This window comes from Xenopus laevis, chromosome 9_10S, assembly GCF_017654675.1.
Source record: "Xenopus laevis strain J_2021 chromosome 9_10S, Xenopus_laevis_v10.1, whole genome shotgun sequence".
In the NCBI taxonomy this organism is placed as follows: domain Eukaryota; kingdom Metazoa; phylum Chordata; class Amphibia; order Anura; family Pipidae; genus Xenopus; species Xenopus laevis.
In genome coordinates this window covers 93,599,651-93,621,459 of record NC_054388.1, presented here as the reverse complement: position 1 = coordinate 93,621,459, position 21,809 = coordinate 93,599,651, and the positions used below count along the sequence as shown (strand labels likewise).

At 41.3% G+C, this 21,809-nt stretch overlaps 1 protein-coding gene across 2 annotated transcripts; it reads right to left on the bottom strand.

Annotated features, from left to right (window-relative positions):
* Positions 1-5,050: 5,050 nt before the first annotated feature.
* ube2i.S (ubiquitin conjugating enzyme E2 I S homeolog) lies at positions 5,051-21,556 on the bottom strand. Of its 2 annotated transcripts, none has more exons than XM_018239143.2 (7): positions 21,222-21,556; positions 11,073-11,148; positions 10,865-10,948; positions 9,709-9,781; positions 7,168-7,277; positions 6,984-7,063; positions 5,051-5,857 (listed from the first exon to the last, which is right to left on the bottom strand). In XM_018239143.2, the coding sequence occupies exons 2-7, from the start codon at positions 11,136-11,138 to the stop codon at positions 5,794-5,796; spliced, it is 477 nt and encodes a 158-aa protein (XP_018094632.1). In that variant the 5' UTR covers positions 11,139-11,148; positions 21,222-21,556; the 3' UTR covers positions 5,051-5,793. The 2 variants fall into 2 exon arrangements, with proteins under 2 accessions (XP_018094632.1, XP_018094631.1); XM_018239142.2 differs by lacking the exon at positions 21,222-21,556 and adding an exon at positions 20,849-21,023.
* Positions 21,557-21,809: the final 253 nt, after the last annotated feature.

Genomic DNA, 21,809 nt, shown 5'->3' with positions numbered 1-21,809 from the left:
AGGGTATGAGGAGCTAGGGAGAGGTACCCTCATATATAGTGAAACATCAGTCGCTTTGCATTATGCACTTTAGAGACAAATGTGTGATTCCTGTGTTTGCACTATGGGTTGATCTGCAAATATGGAGGCAATGTTTCTGTGGGCCTCGTGTGATGCTTGTGGAAGGTGCTGAATTGAATCATAGTATTCTAGCAGTCAGTTATACAGCATCATCTTCATCAGCTCCAATGCACAGATGCCATGTCCAGTGTTGGGCACGAAACGCGTTAGTCTTACCACATACCCACTGCCAATGTATATCACAGTGTGTTGAAATAAAGCCGCATTAAAAAAATTATAGCAGCGACTTCCGTTGGAAGTTTGGGTCAGCGCTGGACTGCGGGTAAAATTGTTTATTTATATATATATCTACTCATACAGTTGTGTTCAGCATAATAGCATTCCGACATCAGCCTGATCAATCACTGTTTTTGGTAGGAATTATATTTCTACATGGCAAGTAATTAACTAGTAGGTGTAGTAGAGTAATAGAAAACCAACAGACCAAACAGTCATGACATTCATGCTGCTGATTCTGTCATTGAATCATTGTTCAAAATAATAGCTTGTTCCAAATAATAGCAGTGTGGAGTTCAATCAGTGAGGTCATTCTGTGCAATAACAGGAGTCTATTCCAGCCCTTATTTAAAGGAGAAGGAAACTCCCAGGGCGCTAAACCCCTCCCCCCCTCCCCTGTGCTGCCCCCCTCCCTCCTCCCCCCTGGCCTACCTGTCCCCTGGGCAAATGCCCCTAACTTTTTACTCACCCCTCTGCGCAGGTCCTGTCCACGGAGTACGCAGTCGCCATCTTCTCCCACGCGCGTCTTCTTCCTGCTCTGATCGGCGTTTTCTGGCGCATGCGCAGTAGGAACAGGTACCGGTACGGCTCTACTGCGCATGCGCCGAATGTCACGAAGTGAAATCGGAAAACTTCGTGACATTCGGCGCATGCGCAGTAGAGCCGTACCGGTACCTGTTCCTACTGCGCATGCACCAGAAAACGCCGATCAGAGCAGGAAGAAGACGCGCGTGGGAGAAGATGGCGACTGCGTACTCCGTGGACAGGACCTGCGCAGAGGGGTGAGTAAAAAGTTAGGGGCATTTGCCCAGGGGGACAGGTAGGCCAGGGGGGAGGAGGGAGGGGGGGCAGCACAGGGGAGGGGGGGAGGGGTTTAGCGCCCTGGGGGTTTCCTTCTCCTTTAAGGAAGGAAGAAGCAAATGTTGCACATGCTGGTTATAGACCATTTCTGAGTAAAATGGCTCGTCCCAGACATTGTTCAGAAGAACAGCGTACTTTGATTAAAAAGTTGACTGGAGAGGAAAAAACAAATAAAGAAGTGCAGAAAATTATAGGCTGCTCGGTTAAAATGATCTCAAATGCTTTAAAATGGCAATCAAAACCTGGAAGATGTAGATGAAAACGGAAAACTACCATTTGAATGGATAAAAGAATAACCAAAATGGCAAAGACTCAGCCAATAATCAGCTCCAGGAAGAGCAAAGAATGTGTAAAGTGACCTGTGATATTGATACAATTAGAAGACGTCTATGTGAAGCCAAGCTATCGGCTAGGAGCCCCCGCAAAGTCCCATTGATGGGAAAAAAAAAAAAAAAAAAAAGACGTGCTGAAAAGCTTACATTTTACCAAAGAACACATTGACTGGCCTAAAGAGAAATGGAGCAACATTATGTGGATTGATGAAAGCAAGATTGTTCTTTTTAGGTCTAGGGGCCGCAGACAGTTTGTCGGACGACCCCAAACACTGAATTCAAACCACAGTACAGTGAGATGACAGTGAAGCCGGTGGCACAAGCATCATTATATGGGGATGATTCTCATACTATGGTGTTGGGCCTTTTTATCAAATACCAGGTTTTAACAAGACAAAGCACCCAAAACACTCCAGTAAATGAGCAACATCTTGGTTCCAGACAGGCCCTGTGGGTTCTGGCAAAATGCCAGAGGGACTGCTATAAGGTGCCATAGAAAGTCACTATTTAGTGAGCTGGTGGGGCAGTTTGGGCCTCTGTGTGGGCTGATTGGGCCTCTGTGTACCTGAAATGCCAGGGCCTATTTTAATTCTCAGTCCGGACCTGGTTCCAAACCAACAAGATTGACATTATGAAGTGGCCGGCCCAATCCCCGGAGCAACCTGTGGCCCAATCCCCCGACCTTATTCCAATAGGAAATTTGTGGGTTGACATTAAAAATTCTGAAAAGAAAGAGGCTGCTCTGATGTTCTTCTGCTTAAGAAAAAATAAATTTAGAAACCTTTCTCACTAGGGATGGGCGAATTTGACCCATTTTGTTTTGCCAAAAATTCACCGCCGGCGAAATGTCGCTGACGCCATACAAGTCTATGGGCGTCGTTTTTTCGGCGAAACAAGGCGAAAACAACCCGCCCATCCCTATTTCTCTCATCTTTCCTAAGCAGAAGAAAATCAGAGCAGCCTTTTTCTTTCTCCTGACAATTTCCTTGACTACTTGTTGCTCAGAAAATGACCAGCAGGTGGCGCTGATGGAACAAAATAAATTCATATTAAAAGGGATACGAACAATATGTAAGAAGGAGCCAGCAGCACAATGTGTTTAAGTTGCAAAAGTGCACCAAAAATGTATTAAGCCCACATCATACAATTAGGCCTTAATAAATTTTTGGTGCACTTTTGCAACTTTAACACAGTGTGCTGCTGGCTCCTTCTTACATATTGTTATGACCCAGCGACAGGAGTGGGTCCTCCAGTCCAGCACCTGACACTACAAGAAGTATCAGTGAGGTGAGCGCTCCACGTTAAGTGCTCTTACTCATGAGCGTTTTTACCTGCGCTCCCCTGCGTTCCGTTTTTCGGCGTTCAGCCGCAGGGGAGCGCAGGAATAGACGCATTTCATTATTTGAAATGGGGCTGTACTCACACAGGCGCATGTAGGTGCCGAACGCAGGTTGAGACGCAACATGCTGCATTTTTCCTGCGTTCGGCTCCTACACGCGCCTGTGTGAGTACAGCCCCATTTGAAATAATGAAATGCGTCTATTCCTGCGCTCCCCTGCGGCTGAACGCCGAAAAACGGAACGCAGGGGATCGCAGGTAAAAACGCTCATGAGTAAGAGCCCTAACAGGTGTATTAAAAGGGATACTGTCATGGGAAAACATTTTTTTTAATTAATAGTGCTGCTCCAGCAGAATTCTGCGTTGAAACCAATTATAAAAAGAACAAACAGATTTTTTTTTATCTTCAATTTTGAAATCTGACATGGGGCTAAGCATATTGCCAGTTTCCCAGCTGCCCCAAGTCATGTGACTTGTGCCTGCACTTTAGGATGGAACTATTTTCTGGCAGGCTGTTATTTCTCAACGTAACTGAACGTGTTTCAGTGGGACTTGGCTTTAACTATTGTTTTTATATCTGCCAGGCAGCTGTTATCTTGTGTTAGGGAGCTGTTATCTGGTTACCTTCCCATTGTTCTGTTGTTAGGCTGCTGGGGGGGGGGTGATATCACTCCAACTTGCAGTACAGCAGTAAAGAGTGACTGAAGTTTATCAGAGCACAAATCACATGACTGGGGGCAGCGGTCAATATGTCTAGGATTTCAAAATTGAATATAAAAAAATATGTTTGCTCTTTTGAAAAATAGATTACAGTGCAGAATTCTGCTGGAGTAGCACTATTAACTGATGCGTTTTGAAAAAAAACATGTTTTCCCATGACAGTATCCTTTTAACAACACATGTAGCCCTTAAAGGGCAAGTAAAGTCTAAAATAGAATAAGGATAGAAATGCTGTATTTTGTATATTAAACATAAACTTACTGCACAAGCCTAATCAAACAAATAATTTATGCTTTCAAAGTTGGCCACAAGGGTCACCATCTTGTAACTTTGTTATATCTTTGCAAGACCAAGACTGTGCACATGCTCAGTGTGGTCTGGGCTGCTTAGGGATTGTTATAAATTATCAAAACAGCACAAGTCCAATAATATCTGCCAGAAGCCGATACAGCAAGACTGATTAATATTCAGAATAAACAGACTGCACTGGGTTCTGTGTTGTCATGTAATGTAATGTGGATTTTATAGTTTTCTGTATTGTTTAGTACAAACTTTCTCCAGCTCTGCAGAACCAGTGGCTGCAGCAAAATATTCCTCCAATGAGAATCCCAATTTATCTGTTTAAATCTGGCACCATGATCTTTGTCCCTGCAGCTGGAGTTGGAAACAGTAAAGGGGATGTAAAGGCAAAAATAAAATCCAATACAAATCTCTACCGACTGCTCTACAGGGAAACAAACAAAGCTGCTTGAGTTCTGCATGGCTGGGAAGGTGGGGCTCCCCCTGCTGTTAATAAAGTATAATTGTTTCCCTGCAGAGCAGTTAGGGACCGTCTGACAATTCCTATCCACATTAGTAAATGAAGGGGGAATTTCACTGCATACAGTCAGGTTTCTTATAAAAACGGTTTTTATTTAAGTATATTGGAGATTTCTTTTTCATTAAAGAAAGTATAAATGGGCTTTAATTTACATGCCCTTTAATATCTTGGAATAAAAAGAAAATAAATAATGAATGTAAATGACAAAAGGTTTACTTGAATTCCACTTTCCCAGGATTCCACTCTGCTTTGGCAAACCAACAAGACTGTAAATAAACAAGAGGACCAAGTGTTTATTAACAAACGTCACTTCCAATGGACTGGTTTTATTTGCATTATTGTGTAGTACATTGCTCATACCAAAGCAGGATCTCTCAACAAAGATCATTATACTTACCAGGTTCTTTTTATTTAATTGTTTTTTTTTGGTTTACTGCTGTTTATTTAAATCTGCATTTCAGATTACAAGACAACAGTTCGTCACAACATCTGGCTACAATCTTTTTTTTTTTTTTTCGCTCATCCTTTTTTTTTCACGGCGCAGCAAGAATAGAACAGTTATAAAAAGTTTTTTGTTGTTTTTATATATATATAATATACAGATTTCACACACGAAAGAAGAAGAAAAAAAAAAGTCACAATGTCAGTTCACAAGGCTGAACACTTCCGCTCTGTGGTCCTTTTAATGAAAAAGATAAAGAAACAAAAAAAACTTTCTATAAACAGTTTATTTAATCTAAACAGCAACACAGACAAAACGCCATATAAAGAAAGGAAGTGATGCAGAAGCGAGATGCTGACTGACATTGAGTCTCTGAGGCTCCAGGTTGAAGCGCAACCGTAGTTTCTTAAAGACGGAAGAGAAATTTCGGGGGAGGGGAGGGGGTGGAATTCATGACATTGTTCTTTATAGAGCCGGCTAGAGGCTAAGATATAGTTCTAAACATTTGAAAAAGCATGCCTGCATCAGAGAGCAAAAGGAAAAAAAAAAAAAAAAAAAAAAAAAAAACTAAGAGGTTACTAGTGAATTTATATAGAAGTATAAAAGTTTTATCATTTTACAGCAGTTGAAATACTGACATCAATATTAAAATAAAAGCAAGTTTTACATCATAACAATCAAAATACAAAAAGACTGAAGGAAGAGACCCTGTATGAAAAAACTGGGGGTGGGGGGGGGATATTCAGCAAATTTAGAACTCTATACAAGTGGCGGAAATGGAAAATGGCACACATACGACCCCCTCCCCTAAGTGACAGTTTCGATTCTATTGAGCATCATTCAGATTTTTGCAAAAAATTTTGTAAACAAGTTCTTGCCAAACCAATCCCTTCCTTTTTATTTATTTATTTGTTTTTTTTTTTTAGATGCTGCAAGGTTGAAGTTTATGATGGCGCAAACTTCTTGGCTTGTGCTCTGACTCTTTTTTCATATTCAACTCTGTTTTGGCTGCAGGGAAGGGAGATAAAAAAAAAAAGTATTAAAGACAAGTATCTCAGCTTGGATTCTAACAGGCCATTCCCCACCTTGCTGGCTCCCCCCACATTAATAGGAATATTGGCTCTTTATACAAGATCATGTCATGATATCTAAAGTCAATTTCAGACTTGCCCTACTTTGCAGCCCGTCTATACAGGGTAGACGAAAAACGCTCAGCTTAAAGGGATACTGTCATGGGAATTTTTTTTCCCCAAAAATACATCAGTTAATAGTGCTGCTCCAGCAGAATTCTGCACTGAAATCCGTTTCTCAAAAGAGCAAACAAATTTTTTTTATATTCAATTTTGAAATCTGACATGGGGCTAGACATATTGTCAGTTTCCCAGCAGCCCCCGGTCATGTGACTTGTGCTCTGATAAACCTCAGTCACGCTTTACTGCAAGTTGGAGTGATATCATCCCCCTCCCTCCCCCCAGCAACCTAACAGAAAAATGGGAAGGTAACCAGAAAGCACAAGACAACCGCTCCCTGGAAGATCTAAGAACAGCACTTAATAATAAAATCCAGGTCCCACTGAGACACATTCAGTTACATTGAGTAGGAGAACCAACAGCCTGCCAGAAAGCAGTTCCATCCTAAAGTGCTGGCTCTTTCTGAAATTACATGACCAGGAAAAATGACCAGAGATGGCGCCTACACACCAATATTACAACTAAAAAAAAAAAAAATACACTTGCTGGCTCAGGAATGAAATGTTATATTGTAGAGTGAATCATTTGCAATGTAAACAGTGTAATTTAGAAATAAAAACTACAGGCTGTTGTTTCTCCTACTCAGTGTAACTGAATGTGTCTCAGTGGGACCTGGCTTTTACTAATGAGTGCGGTTCTTAGATCTACCAGGGAGCTATTATCTTGTGTTAGGGAGCGGTTATGTGGTTACCTTCCCATTGTTCTGTTAGGTTGCTGGGGGGGGGGGTGATATCACTCCAACTTGCAGTAAAGCAGTAAAGAGTGACTGACGTTTATCAGAGCACAAGTCAAATCCTGGATTTGGTGCATCACGAATATGTACAGCCCTTATCCAGACAAGAAAAATACAGGCAGAATAATACGCCCCATATAGAAACACTAACCAGTAAATTGTGTATGCCTCTGCTTGAGCTGGATCTTGTATATTTGGTTCATTTAGAAGTTCTTGTATTCCTAACAAGATCTTGAGAAAGAAAAAAAAAAAAAAAAAAAAAAAAAAAAAGTTAATTGCAGAACACAAACTGTTCAGTATTTTACACAAGGAAAGGAAATGAACTGTTCGTATACCTGTTTAATTGTGATTGCTGGCCTCCAATCCTTATCTTCTTCTAAGATAGACAGACACACTGTGCCTGAAGGATAGACATTCGGATGAAATAGGGGTGGCTCAAATTTACCTGTGGGAAATGAAAGAAATCAGCATAACCCAGTGCCTCAGAACCAGTTATCTCTGAAGTCAAGCCCTTGTAACGTCTTTTTATCATGGAGACATTTAAAAGGAAGTCTTTGATTGGTTGGACATATGAACAGAAGTCCACACTTTCTTGATTAGATGAGTACTGGGTTTTCCAGGTGTTGCTGGACAGAAGAAACATGGACAAAAGTATGCAGACACCTGCCTTTTCACATTTCATTCCCAAACCAATGGGATTAATAGGACATTGGTAGTGGCTTTAGTGCTATATCAGCCTCTAGTCTTCTGCAAAAAAAAAAAGAGCCCAACCACTACTATGCCAGGGTGGGGTAGAGGAGACACCAGAAATACTTACTTACAATTGACTTAGGAGACACTATAGACTTGCATACTAACAATATCACCAAAGCTTTATTCCAGGCAAGGCAATTAATGCTCACGCTACACTGGAAGGGCTAATTAAGGAACCACAGAGCGGCCCTATACATCTTACATCAGCCTCAATGATGCACGAGAGCTTATACTGGGGTGGGGGGGTGGGACACCTGGCATGCTATGCTGTCCAACTTCTGTGTTATCAAGGGCCAGAATTTTTCTAGTCTACATGGTCGAGGGCCGATAATGGAAGCCAGTGTTAGCCACTCCCTGTTTTAGACCACACCCACTAAACCACACCCATGTTACCACAAGGCAATGTCCACACCAAAAAACCAAATGGTTGGTGCTCACTTCAGGGATGTCACTCATATGTGAAAAAAAATTTAGTCTTTAAATCCATTTGCCTCCTCTTCCCCCTTGGATAACACAGCACGTGATTAAACACCTTAGGGGCCCCTAACAATTTTCAAATGCTAACAAACCCCCAGAACAAATACCAAAGTATGACACACACAGGGAGGAAGGGAAGGCAGAACAGAGCAGGAGACAGGAATCAGGACCAGTCTAATATGTGCTACATACAGTGACACAGTGCTGGTGCCCCATTAGCATTTTGTATAACGTGTGAACAGGTGAACAATGTGAGCAGTTTCAGCCTGGGTCTCAGGTGTGAACAATACAGGGGCTTTTGGGGTGTGAACAAAAAAGGTGTCACAAGTGTGAACAATGCAGGGGGATCACAGGTGTGAACAATACAGGGGGTTAGTTTGAATGAGGTTTCAACAACGCAGGGGCCCGTTAATCTCTGTAGTGATACCATTTAAATCGTACACATAGTAAGCAGACACAGCAGGCAGACTTTCATGTGGAGGGTCACGCAACGGGGTGCCAGTTGGACAGTCCTGCTCTAGCCGATAGCAGATCTAGAGATCAATAGGTGTACAACTCTAACCTAAAAAGAGTAGAGCTAAAAGAGATTCAATCATGACTTTTATGGTGTAGTTTTTATTTCTAAATTACACTGCAAATAATTCACTCTACAATATAAAATTTAATTCCTGAACCAGCGAGTGTAGTTGTAATATTGGTGTGTAGGTGCCATCTCAGGTCATTTTGCCTGGTTATGTGCTTTCAGAAAGAGCCAGCACTTTAGGGTAGAAATGCTTTCTGGCAGGCAGCTGTTTCTCCTAATCAATGTAACTGAATGTATCGCAGTGGGACCTGGATTTTACTTTTGAGTGCTGTTCTTAGATCTACCAGGCAGCTGTTATTTTGTGTTAGGGATCGGTTATCTGGCTACCTTCCCATTGTTCTGTCGTTGCTGCTGGGGGGGGGGAAGAAAGGGAGTGATATCACTTCAACTTGCAGTACAGCAGTAAAGAGTGACAAGTTTATCAAAGCACAAGTCATATGACTGGGGGCAGCTGGGAAACTGACAATATATGTCTAGCCCATTTCAGATTTCAAAAGTAAATATAAAAAAAAAAAAAATCTGTTTGCTCTTTATTTTAGTGCAAAAGTCAGCACTATAAACTGATGTGTTTAAAGTCTTACCACAACTGTAATCCATTTAAACTGTACAGATGTTCATGTACAAGTGTGTATAGAATCCTTTTAAATGCTGAATATGCCTGTGTAACTATTCTACAACTAGTCACAATACAGTTTCCTCCTGAGAACAGGCAGTTCCACTCATAATGGGTACAGAAGTCTCCGTTATGTGGAAAGGCTGGCCAAGGTGGGAGAAGAGTTGAGACAGCGATGTATGAATATTTAAGGGGAGCATATAATAAACTCTGATACTTTATTCTCCAGTAGGTCCTTCCAGCAGACTCTAGAGCATCCAATCAGATTAGAAGAAAGGAGAATATGCACAAGTGTGGTTTTTTTTTTTAAATAAAGAACTGGGAAGATGTGGAATTTGCTCCCTGAGGTTGTACTGGCAGATAAATGTGATAGTTTCAAGAAAAGGAAGCAAAAAAAAAAAAAAATAAATACAGAGAAGGATTCAAACGATTAAGATTCAAGGCACTTACATTTAGGAGGTGACGAGGGATAATCATCCTTAAAAAGCATCCGTAATTTAAATAAGCCACCTTCCCAGGGGGTCTGCAAGAAAAACAAGCATTCAAGCAAATCAAAATAACAAAAAAAAACATTTTTAAGTATTCCAAGAGACACTTGGTACATTCTAATAATGAAATATTTCAAAGGCTTTGAATGGAAAGGATCAGGATAAGCTTGAGAGGGTAACCCAAATTCCAGTCATTTGAGTCAGAGTTTTTTGGGTTTTTTTGTGTTGTTGTGCGTGTGCAGGTACTATTGTGCCTGATCATATGGGGGGGGGGACTATTTATACGTGAAGAGGATTAGTTGAAGGAGTAAACATGAAGTGAAATTGCATGTTATTGCAGCCGGTTTACTTTAGCTCACTCACTGCCACTGGAGAGTTTGAACCCTTCATCTCCCAAGGGCAATAAAAAACACAGCAGATGGATAGTAGTCGCTTATTTGAAAGGGAAACATATTGTATAAACCTGGGGAGCCAAGTCAATAAATCATATTAAAATGATCAAGTGTCAGCATTGTTCAGCACCATAACTGCTGGGAATCACAATTCACTTCTGTTTATTGACACTGGAGACAGAAATGCCCCAATGTCTGCAACTGGAGAGAAGTGGATATTTGTGGGGCCCATTGACTGGATGTGGCTCTTTAAAGGACCAGTGACATCAATTTTTGTGTTTAAAAAATTTAAACTTTTAAAGTCTTTATTAAGAACTAACTTACCGAAACTCTGTTTGTGCTCCTCTTCGGAAAAGGTGATCCATTGTGCGGCGCTCGATTTCTCCTCCCTGCCTTCCTTATAGGAGATAAGCAGGGAGGAGTAATTGAGCGCCGCATGATGGATCGTCGACCGGTCGCCTTTTCTGAAGAGGAGCGTAAGCGGAGTTTCTGTAAGTTATTTCTTAATAAAGATTTAGCAATTTAAAAGTGTGATATTTTTTTTTTTTTTTAAACTGATGTTACTGGTGCTTTAAGGTACATTTATGGCCCAGGGCTCAACTATGACATCATCTGGCCTTGAACATGTCACATAGGGCAAAATTGGGCCATTTGGCTATTTGATGGGGGCATGTGTGGGTCTCAGGAGAGAATTCTGTAGCGCCGTTATCAGAGGAGGACACTTACCCCTTTCTTGCCTGGAATAGCACATTCCCAGTTCATCAAATTCATTGTGCCATCTGGATTTTTCGTTGGTACTGCCACAAAACCCTTAAAGAAAGAAGGAAAAAGGAACGTGTGAGTGGTTCAAGTGTCTTCAGAACAGTTATTTCAAAAGAATTCCAACTGAAATGACATCAGCATTTTTTTAGTTTTTCTACTTCAGTGAACTTACAAAAGGATGGTCTTTTCTCCAAGCTTTTCTCTCCTGTGCAAGTCTGCTCAGGGCTATGCCAGACATTTCAGGGTTCCTAAAGAGAAGAAATGAATATTGGTGATGTAACAGTATAATAAACACAGTTTAGTTTAAAAGCGGATGCATCACAAACTATCCAAAAGCTAGCACGGCGGTGCCACCTAGTGTTGTAACTCCAGTAATAATTCCATCAGGGATGTCTCAATATGGAAGTGTATACAGGGACAGTAAAGAGTCAAAAGCATTAATGGCTGCTTTGTTAAGGGAGGAAAATGCCCACTTGCACTCTCCAAATACAGGTATGGAACCTGTTATCCAGAATGCTTGGGACCAGGGGTTTTCAAGTTAACAGATCTTTCCGTTATTTGCATTATTTTACATTAAAGGAGAAGCAAACCCAAAAGTTAAAAAACCCTACCCTACATAAACCCCCCTCCCTGCTCCCCCAGCCTAAGTGTTACCCTGGACAAAATGCCCCTAACTTTTTACTTACCCCTCGGTGCAGATTGAGCCATCGGAGTTCATGGGCGCCATCTTGATCTGATTCAGTAATCTTCGTGAGTTTCGACGCATGCAAAACAGTCTCATTTAGAGGATCACCGAAGAAAAGAAGATGGCGCCGGTGAACTCTGCTGGACAGAATCTGCACGGAGGGGTAAATAAAGACTTTGGGGCATTTGCCGGGGGTAACACTTAGGCTGGGGGGGGGGGAGGGGTATCTATGTAGGGTAGGGGTTCTTTAACTTTCGGGTTTGCTTCTCCTTTAACTCTACTAGAAAATCATGTAAATATTAAATAACCCCAATAGTCTGGTTCTGCTTCCAATAAGGATTAATTATATCTTAGTTTGGATCAAGTACAAGGTACTGTTTTATTATTACAGAGAAAAAGGAAATTTTTAAAAATTTTGATTATTTCATTATAATGGAGTCTATGGGAGACTGCCTTTCCGTAATTCAGAGCTATCTGGATAATGGGTATTTATATCAATGTAGGCATAACCCTATAAGCAGATAAGGGGAAATATATCAACAATGCCATGAACCAAAAATCCAAGTGTCTGGCAGCCGAGAGTAGCTAATCACACTTAGGTCCCCAGAGGTTTTTTTCCTTTATATCGTGGAGATTTAGTTTAAATGTATAACCAATATTAATCGTGAATTCTGTTACTAGGTGGTGCACGTAAAAATAAACCCAGAAAGTGCAGGAATGTCATTATTGATGGCTCCAGCAAATGTAAGTAGCCCTCGTGTGACTTGGCATGCAAGGTATTTTGGCCTCTGCTGTCCTCTGAGGGCTCCCCCTCAATATACCTGTAACCTTACCCTTTAAACTCACCTTCTAGCAATATCAAATACAGTCAATGGAGAAAATTTATCAAACAGCGAAGTTAGAGATCGACACAGTCCAAGTGAAATTCCGCCATTCTACACTCATTCTATGGGATTTTGAAAGGCGTATTTATCAAAGTATGAACTTTCATTCATTGATAAATACTTTTTTAAACATTCCATAGAAATGAATGGAGAGTGGCGGAATTTCAGTCTAGAGCACTGTGGCGACCTCTAACTTCACTCTTTAATAAAAAATACCCCAATATTTCCCATTATGCCGAGCCCACTGGGTATCCCATGAAAGGCCAACCCCACAACCATTGAACTACAATATTAAGATGATTGCACTCAACCATGAAATAGCAGCATGGGTAGAAAACAACTTAAAGAACAGTAGCAATTCATATTTTTAATGACAATGATGGAAAATCTCAAATTTACGGCTTTTAAATTTAAGCTTTAGTGGGATACAGAATATAAACAAACACGACACCAAGTTTTGTACACAAATAGTGACGACATAGTTAAAGGGGTGGTTCTCCTTTAAGGTCAATTCTAAGCAACTTTTCAATTGGTCTTCATTTTTTTTTATATAGTGTTATTAATTATTTGCACTTTTCTTCTGAATCTTTCCAGCTTTCAAATGGGGGTCATTGAACTTATCTAAAACAAATGCTCTGTTGTTATTGCTTCTTTTTATTACTCATCTTTCTATTCAAACCCTCTCCTATCCATATGCTATTCTCTTATTCAAAGCAATGCATGGTTGCTAGGGTAATTCAGACCCTAGCAACCAGATTGCTGAAATTCAAACTGGAGAGCTGCTGAATAAAAAAAATGAAAACTAATTGCAAATCGTCTCAGAATATCACTCTCTACATCACACTAAAAGTTAATTTAATGGTGCAGCAACCACTTTAAAATTTGGTTGCAAAAAAAAAGAGCAAAGTAGATCAAGTTCAACCCCTCTCATAATAAAACCCAGCATCCATACACACACCCCTCCATACCCTCACATAAATTCTATATACCCATATCTATACTATAGAGTTTAGTATCACAATAGCCTTTGATACAGAATCAGCATTCCACAACCTCACTGTCCTGACTGTGAAGAACCCTCTACGTTGCTTCAAATGAAAGTTCTTTTCTTCTAGTCTAAAGGGGTGGCCTCTGGTACGGTGATCCACTTTATGGGTAAAAAGGTCCCCTGCTATTTGTCTATAATGTCCTCTAATGTACTTGTAAAGTGTAATCATGTCCCCTCGCAAGCGCCTTTTTTCCAGAGAAAACAACCCCAACCGTGACAGTCTCCCCTCATAATTTAAGTCTTCCGTCCCTCTAACCAATTTATTTGCACTTAGTCTCTGCACTCTCTCCAGCTCATTTATATCCCTCTTAAGGACTGGAGTCCAAAACTGCACTGCATACTCCAGATGAGGCCTTACCAGGGACCTATAAAGAGGCTGAATTAGGTTTTCATCCCTTAAGTGAATAGCCTTTCTTATGCAAGACAGAACTTTAGTGGCCACAGAATGACTCTGTCCAGAATTAGACAACACATTAAGGCAATAAAATCAATAGCATGCCCTTGGGGAAGGCATCAGTAATAGAGGGATAGTCACCTGCCCACCAGAATCAGCTCATGGAGTGTCTATATAAGGACTGCCAAAACAAAAGGCCCCCTGCTGCACAGGTAACATCGTACCCAGGCCACTACTCACAAATAACCACAACCCAAGCCATTAGTCCAGGGACTACAGCCATCTGCCCCCTCCTTATTGCCAATATTATACTTCAGCAGGTTCTCCAAGTAGATTCAGGTGACGGCACCAGTATATGTGCAACCAGAGCACCTCCATCCCTATATAAGCTTGTATCCCACAGACAGTAACACCAAACACTGCTACGTCTTGTGAAGGCAACATGCAGGGTAATGGCAGACAGGCTGATTTAGGGGCTCCTGAGTGAAATTCCAGCTCAGTTTGGGAGAGACCAAAGACTCCCCGTTTAACTCCCTGCATTCATTTGCATGGCAACGATCAGAACCCTCTCAATTGCAAAACCAAAATCTGAAACCCACAGGGCTTTATAACGTCAGTGTAGCGTCAGCATTCAGCCATGCTAAAAGACTTGGGGCAAAAAATAAAATAAAAAGTTACACCATCTCCAGGCACAGTACCTATAATCCAGAAGTAGGGATGGGCGAATTTTTTCGCCTTGTTTCACCGCAGAAATGACGCCCATAGACTTGTATGGTGTTGTGCATCAAAAAAATAAATAAAATTACATTTATTTTTGGCGAAGTGAAGGGTCCAATTCGCCCAAACCGATCCAGAAGCACCGAATTCGGAAACATGTAAGAACATTCTGTTAGTCAGCTGCCTTCAGATACATTGTTTCAGGAGCAGCGCAAAGAATACAAAATACAAACACATTTAAAGCAATAGACGGCTTAGAGATCCATTCGTTTAGTTTCGCTTACAGGTTTTGGGCGGAGCTCCCTTTTAAAGGAAACATCAATGACAAAAATGTTTCAGCTGTTTACCTGGACCAGCCCATCTGAGTCAAAATGGGGTTTGTTGTTATTTTGTGCAAGACTTTTGCCATAGGCTATTACAGGGTTTCTTGGGAGGGGAATGTGGAACGATTACTCAGTCCAATTGTTTTTTTGACTTACTTATACTAGATAAGGCGAATTATGAATCTTCTATACTAAATTTAGAAATCATTCAACACCACAAAAAAGTGGAGGATTAGAAGGGGGGAAAAAAAAAAAGGAAAATTTTCCTGCAGGGTTAGGAGCCATCCGGTGCTTTGCCGTGTTATATTCCTCCTCCTTTATTTATATAGAGGCAGTGTAGCACTTCAGAGATTGCACAGGTATGGCACCTGTTTTCCAGAATGCCAAGACCCGAGTTTTTTTTTTTCAGGATAAAAGGTCTGTCTGTAATCTGGATCTCTACACTACAAGTCTACTAAAAAATAGGGATGCAACGAATCCACTATTTTGGATTTGGCCGAACCCCTGAATCCTTTGTGAAAGATTCAGCCGAATACCGAATCCTAATTTGCATATGCAAATTAGGGGTGGGAAGGGGAAACATTTTTTACTTCCTTGCTTGTGACAAAAAGTCCCGCAATTTCCCTCACCACTCCTAATTTGCATATGCAAATTAGGATTCGGTTAGTCAGAAGGATTTGGCCGAATCTGAATCCTGCTGAAAAAAACGGAATCCCGGATTCGCTGCATAACTACTAGAAAGAACAACAAAACAAAAGTTAAACATGAAATAACACCCCAGTGTAATGTTTTGACTCCAAGGATGATTAACTATATCCATGTTAGGAAGCAAGTACAGGTATGGGAGCCGTTATCCAGCATGCGTGGGAGCTGGGGTTTTTTCAGATAATGGATCTTTCCGTAATTTGGATCTTCATGCCTTAAGTCTACTAGAAAATCATTTAAACATTAAATAAATCCAATAGGCTGGTTTTGCTTCCAACGAGAATTAAGTATTTCTTAGTTTGGATTAAGTACCGGTACAAGCTACTCTATTATTACAGAGAAAAGGGAAATTAGATTTAAATACTTGTATTATTTGGATAAATCTTTTAGAGCTTTCTGGATAATGGTTCGTATACCTGTACAAGGTACAGTTTTATTATAACAAATAAAAAAAAAAAAAAAGAAAAAAATAGTTTTGATTTCAATTGAATCAAAGAGAGATAGCCTTTCTGTAGTTCATAGCTTTCAGGAGGACAGATCCTATACCTGTATATCATCGACAACAGCCCCTGCCCAGGCAGAGCTTCCAGTCTAACTATCACATTCATAATACTAAGATCACTGATCTCAGAACCAGTTAACCTGCCTGGGATGAAACCCACACCTGAGCCTAAAATAGCACCCAACCAAAACCTTTCACAGCAGGACTATCAGAGTTTTAGTTATTTGCCTTTTTCTTTCAAATGGGCGTCACTGTACCCATCTAAAAAAACTAAATTCTCTGTAAAGCTCCCCATAGACGCGATGATTCTTCTTGCCGAACAACCGATTTTAGGGAAGTCCGACCAATCCTTCGAAATTATTGTGCGGTTAGTGGTATTCGAACGATCGTACATCTTACGATTTTTCGGCGACGAACGATCGTACATCTTACGATTTTTCGGCCGACATCTGTCAGGAAATTGATTGGCCAGGTCAAAAAATCTTTATCGGTCCCAGTGCAATCTATCTATGTTTGCAGGGCCAAGCAGGCAGCTCCCCTTTGTTTTCCTGGCAAATTGGTCTTTTTAGTTGATGGTAAATTCGTACGATCGTTCTGAGAAGATCGTGGTCTCACAATCAGGATCTGATCTTTTAAAAATCTCAACATCTATGGCCATCTTAAGGCTACACATGTATTATTGTCCCTTTGGATTGTTAGTAGCATATTTTATCAAACGGTGAAAACAAAGCAAAACTATTTCAACCATTTGATAAACATTTCCCTAAAAAGTAATTTGCATAGAAGGTCGATAGGTCTCCGGTAAATTAACTTATTTTCATTGATCTAGATGCAGCCAATTACTAATTGAGAGACTCTTCTGGCCAGAATCCCTGTCTGAATTTAAAATTAAAAAAAAAAAAAAGGAACACTAGCAGCAGGATATGCCCCCTAATAGAACAGCAGGAAAAACACAAGTTTCAAAGTCAGTCACTCCTATTTAATTGGCGCTGTATAAAAGAAAAATTGACAAGCCTCTCTCACAACAACGCATGGCAACCAGAAATCAGAATAAACCAACCTCTGACTCCACACATTTCTGATCAGTCGCTTCTTCTTACCCTTCATGCAACCAAACACTCTCAAATCACATAAAGGGGTTCAGAAGACCACATACTAAGAGGCACATTTACCAAAGGTCGAACATCGAATTAATGCGAGGTTCTAAAAACTCCAATAAATTCAACCAATCAAAATAAACTTTTTAAAACTCGGATTAATGAAATTTGACCCGAAAACTCAAAATTCTAATTTTAAAAACTCAATTCAAGTTGTCAGGAAGGCTGCAAACAACTCAAATTGATCCCTGGATGTCTCCCATTGACTCAAACAGCAATTTGAGTCAAAATAGTCAAATTAGAGTTCTTAAAGGGCCAAAGTATGATAAATCTCGAATTTGATTTTTTTTTTTACAAATTTACAAAACTCTAATCGAATCTGAATAACTCCCTAGTTGAATTTGACCATAAAATTTTTTTTTTAAAAAATAATAATTTGAAAATTCGAATTACAAATTCGAATTTTCAATTGGATCCCTGATAAACCAGCCCCTAAACGTCAGTTTGCGACATAAAAACAATGAATGTTGCCCCTAAGAAGGGGCCAAATTCCCCAGCACCATACTTTTATATGTAACAGCGAGTGAATCCCCGGGGACCTGCAGCACTTTAGCCAACTGAACAGCTCCCCATGGGACGGCCATAAAAAAAAAAGGAATAAACCTCAACATTCAATTGGGCTTTCTGAACATTGCCAAGACATCAATTCTCAGGACACCCAGAAGGAAAAGCTGCCAAAATGTTCCTGTCTAAAAGCTCCATTAGCATCTGGCAGAAGGATGGCAACAGATCACTCGTTTTCCAGCACCACCAGGTTCATCGGTGTATCTTGCCGTGCGGCGTAAGGTCAGTGTTTCACCCTTCTGTGAAAGTCAACACCTGTCTTTAGTCGATAGGGAAGTGCAAGTCAGTGAGTTCATTATCATTGGTCCATGTTGGGTCTGATGACAATCAAGACAGCCCATAATACAAACATCCAATACAACAGGTTTTCTAAGTTAGTCAGAAAGTATTTCTTTTAACACTCATTTTTTTTTTTTTTTTTTTAAATATTGGCTCTGTACTGCCCCCACCCCAAATTATTTCAGAGGCACAACTAACTAGTACCCATGCATTTGTTGAGGTTGTGCATGTTCCACTGTTAAGAACAGGTCTTGGATTGACTTTATCACTCTTAACAGCCCCATATTGTAACCTATATCAGAGCTACAATGTGAGTGTGCTCAGTCTGGTTCCACGGGCCCTATAGAGCCCGTGTAAAAGTATTCCTGATTGGTGGACATATTTGATCACATTTGATTCATTAGTTGTTTGTGTCTGCATCAGACACAGCCTTCCATAAGTCACTTCCAGGTGAAGTTCCTAGTGCAGGTGGATCAGCAACTTTGCGCTGAAATAAATGTTCAGCTTCTGCAAACATCCATTGTTTCCATTTATCAAATTAAGCGGTTGTGGGGGGCAGATATCCAGCTGGAGGCCTACGCAACCCTAAAGTCTGGTTATGGTATGCCTTTTTATTTTTTATTTATTACATTGGCTTATATTCTGTTCCAAATGCAATAGAAATCTCCCACTTGGAGATACCAGCTATAATACCTTCAACTTACCCATTTACTATGTATAATGGCATTTTAGAACCTCTTTGCCTATCTACTGTCTACTAGTCAATCATGCCTTTACTAAGCATTTACTGAATCAACTACTTTATTTTATATACCTCATCCCTTTGGCCAATTACCCTGCATGCACCACTGCTGTCACTACCAAAACCTGCACCCGATCAATGCAAGTCTGATCATTTAAAAAAAATGGCAGAAGTTTACATTTTTTTTTTTAAACACATTTTTCCCACCGTAACATAATTGGTATTAACACCAATACAGGTATTAAACAATGCATTTTTTTTATTCGTCCTAAATCCCTTTTAATGTAACGTTAAATGCCCAATCAGTGCGTGTATGTAGAATACACAGCCACATCCATTGTGGCCAGATTTGCAGAGGTCCAAGATTTTGTGCCAGGACCAGGCCAGCAATTGGCTGCTTGTTTACACCTTGGAAGGGCTTGATGATTCATCCCCATTATTGGACTGAAGGAGTCTATAAGAGAAGTAACATGGGAGCAAAGATAGAATTCTTAATTGTAAGCTCTAATGAACAGGGCCCTCTGCGCCTCTTTTATCAATAGGTACTTGTACGTTGGATGTATAAAACTTCCAGCACAGTGGAAATGTGTTTTAATAATGATAGAAGGCTGTTCAAGGCCCTATTATTTCTATGTTTAGATTCACAACTTTATCAGAGTAGACTAGTATTAACCCACTCACTAACCGCTGATGTCATCAGTTCTAAACAGTGAGAAGTGATGTCATTTTGGTCACATGACTCACTAAAACGTGTGTATTATAATAAATAATAATATAAGGATATTAGAAGTCACCTTCGGCCTTGTGTTTTTTACATGGTCACGAAACTCCTCGGTAACTTATAATATCCTTATAATTTACAATAGGGGGTTCCTTATTCACTATATTAAGCCTGCAAGTGGAAATATTGATGCTCTTATGGGGTTTAAGGAATATTTACAAGCAAAGCTTGTTTGCAACAAATGTAACCAATGAATAAGTGCTTTAGCTATCATTTCTCTAACTTTTTTTTGTTTTCCACTGTTTTTTTTTTAATCTATTTGAGTCTGAGGTTGTATCTGCCGTGCGCCAGTGACCGCCGACTTCTCATTACAAGTAGGGACAGGCTCCCCAAACTGCAGAACTTACAGGAATAAAAAGCTGCGGGTAACAAGGAAAAGATAAAAAGGGAATGCAAACTGGAGCCAATACGTGGATCAGTGAGAGAAAGTGGATACAAAGTTGTGAAGAGAGATGATAGGAATGGAATATAGAGATTACAGACAGGAGTAGGGGTTTCTATTGGGTCACACTATGGACAAGTGGAAGAACTAATGAGGGCGGGTTCCAGTAGGCAAAGCAAAGAGAGTGTGGCCTTTACCATTAGCACCTCAGGTACAGGGGAGGCTGGTACCCGGCAGGCCCAGACTGTGGCAAATGCCAGAGGGGCTGCAGTAAGATGCCATATAAAATCCCTATTTAGAGGACTGGTAGGGGCTGTTTGGGCCTCTGTGTACTAACAATGCCAGGGCCTATTTTGACACTAGGGGAAGAGTAGTGACAGATTAAAGAGCAGATGCCGGGCTGTACCAAAGGATGCAGTGGGGAGGGGGTGCCAGTCGGTGAGGGCAACACTGTTTCCGGATAGGAGGATTCTAAACACCCGCCTTATCACCTGCAGCCACTACCGGAGCGGGAGACCTGCGACAACTAAGCGCGATTTTCATTTCGGCCGCCAAATCATTGTAGCAGCTTCCGTAGTGGCTGAACTAGCCCTCCCTGCGTGTGTCCATCGCTCTATACAGGGGTGAGCGCGTTAGCCGGATAACTGGCATCTCCTACCGCCCCCTATCCTCAATCACGAATGGGCCTCCCCCGCCCCTGCAGACCCGGGTGTGTGTGTGTGTGTGTGTGGGAGGCGAGGTGCCGGTTTCTGTTGCCTCCAGTGGGGCCCCAAACAGTGTCTCACCTGCGGTGGCTTCACCCCCAGAGAATGCGGGCTCCGCGGCGGTGATTTCTGCTCTTTGTCTCGGGACAAAGCCCCCTGAAGTTTCCCTCCTGAAACAGCACTGAACCTGACCCAGACTAAATAAGGACCTCATGTCACAAGGACCCCGGACCGAGGCCGCCCGGTGAGATGCCTGCAGCAGCCTGCTCCCTCGCCCCTCCCCCGCCTGTCACACAAATGAACCCCCTCGTTACAGGTGCATCGGGAATACACACATATACTCTTCACGTCGCCTGCCCGTCATGTGGGATAATAACGCTGTCATACCGCGGGGAATACTTAACAGCGAACCAAATCACTAAGAGACATTTGCTGCTAATAAAACAATATTTACCGCTCTTCTCGGAGGAAGTTTCACCGTGTCCAGGGCGGGTAATACCTAGTGTTACACTCAGGCAGCGCCGCGGACAGCTATACATTTAAAGGAGCCGCGCTCTAAATGTAAGGGATCGTCTACAAAGTGACAGCCGGGACGGATAAGTAGGCCCCAGGGAGCGAACAGCGTGAAGTATCTCACGCGATGACGCGAATACCTTCCCGTCTATAAAATATACCCGATAAGTGGATATTTAACTCTCGATATCAATCGAACTAAACCGTATTTCCATGGGTATTGCCCTCAGGAAACATGGCAGGGCCTAAGTTGCTCCGAGTTTTCCCTCCTCGGTTCCCGAGCAGCCTTGTGCTGTCACGGAGAGAGCTGTCATCTAATTGACGCGTACAGAGTTTAATGGGCGTGGGCTGAAAATATCAGCCAATCGGAGGCAACGTTACACAGGCAGCAATGCTGTTAGAAGCAGACGAAGGGGAAATTGCAGACGGTCCCTAAATGTGGCCTTTGAGAAATAAAGCAGTAATGTCATATGAAACCCAGGAAAAATAAAGCATTGTGCTCTTGTATTTTATCCAACGTTATCTGTCA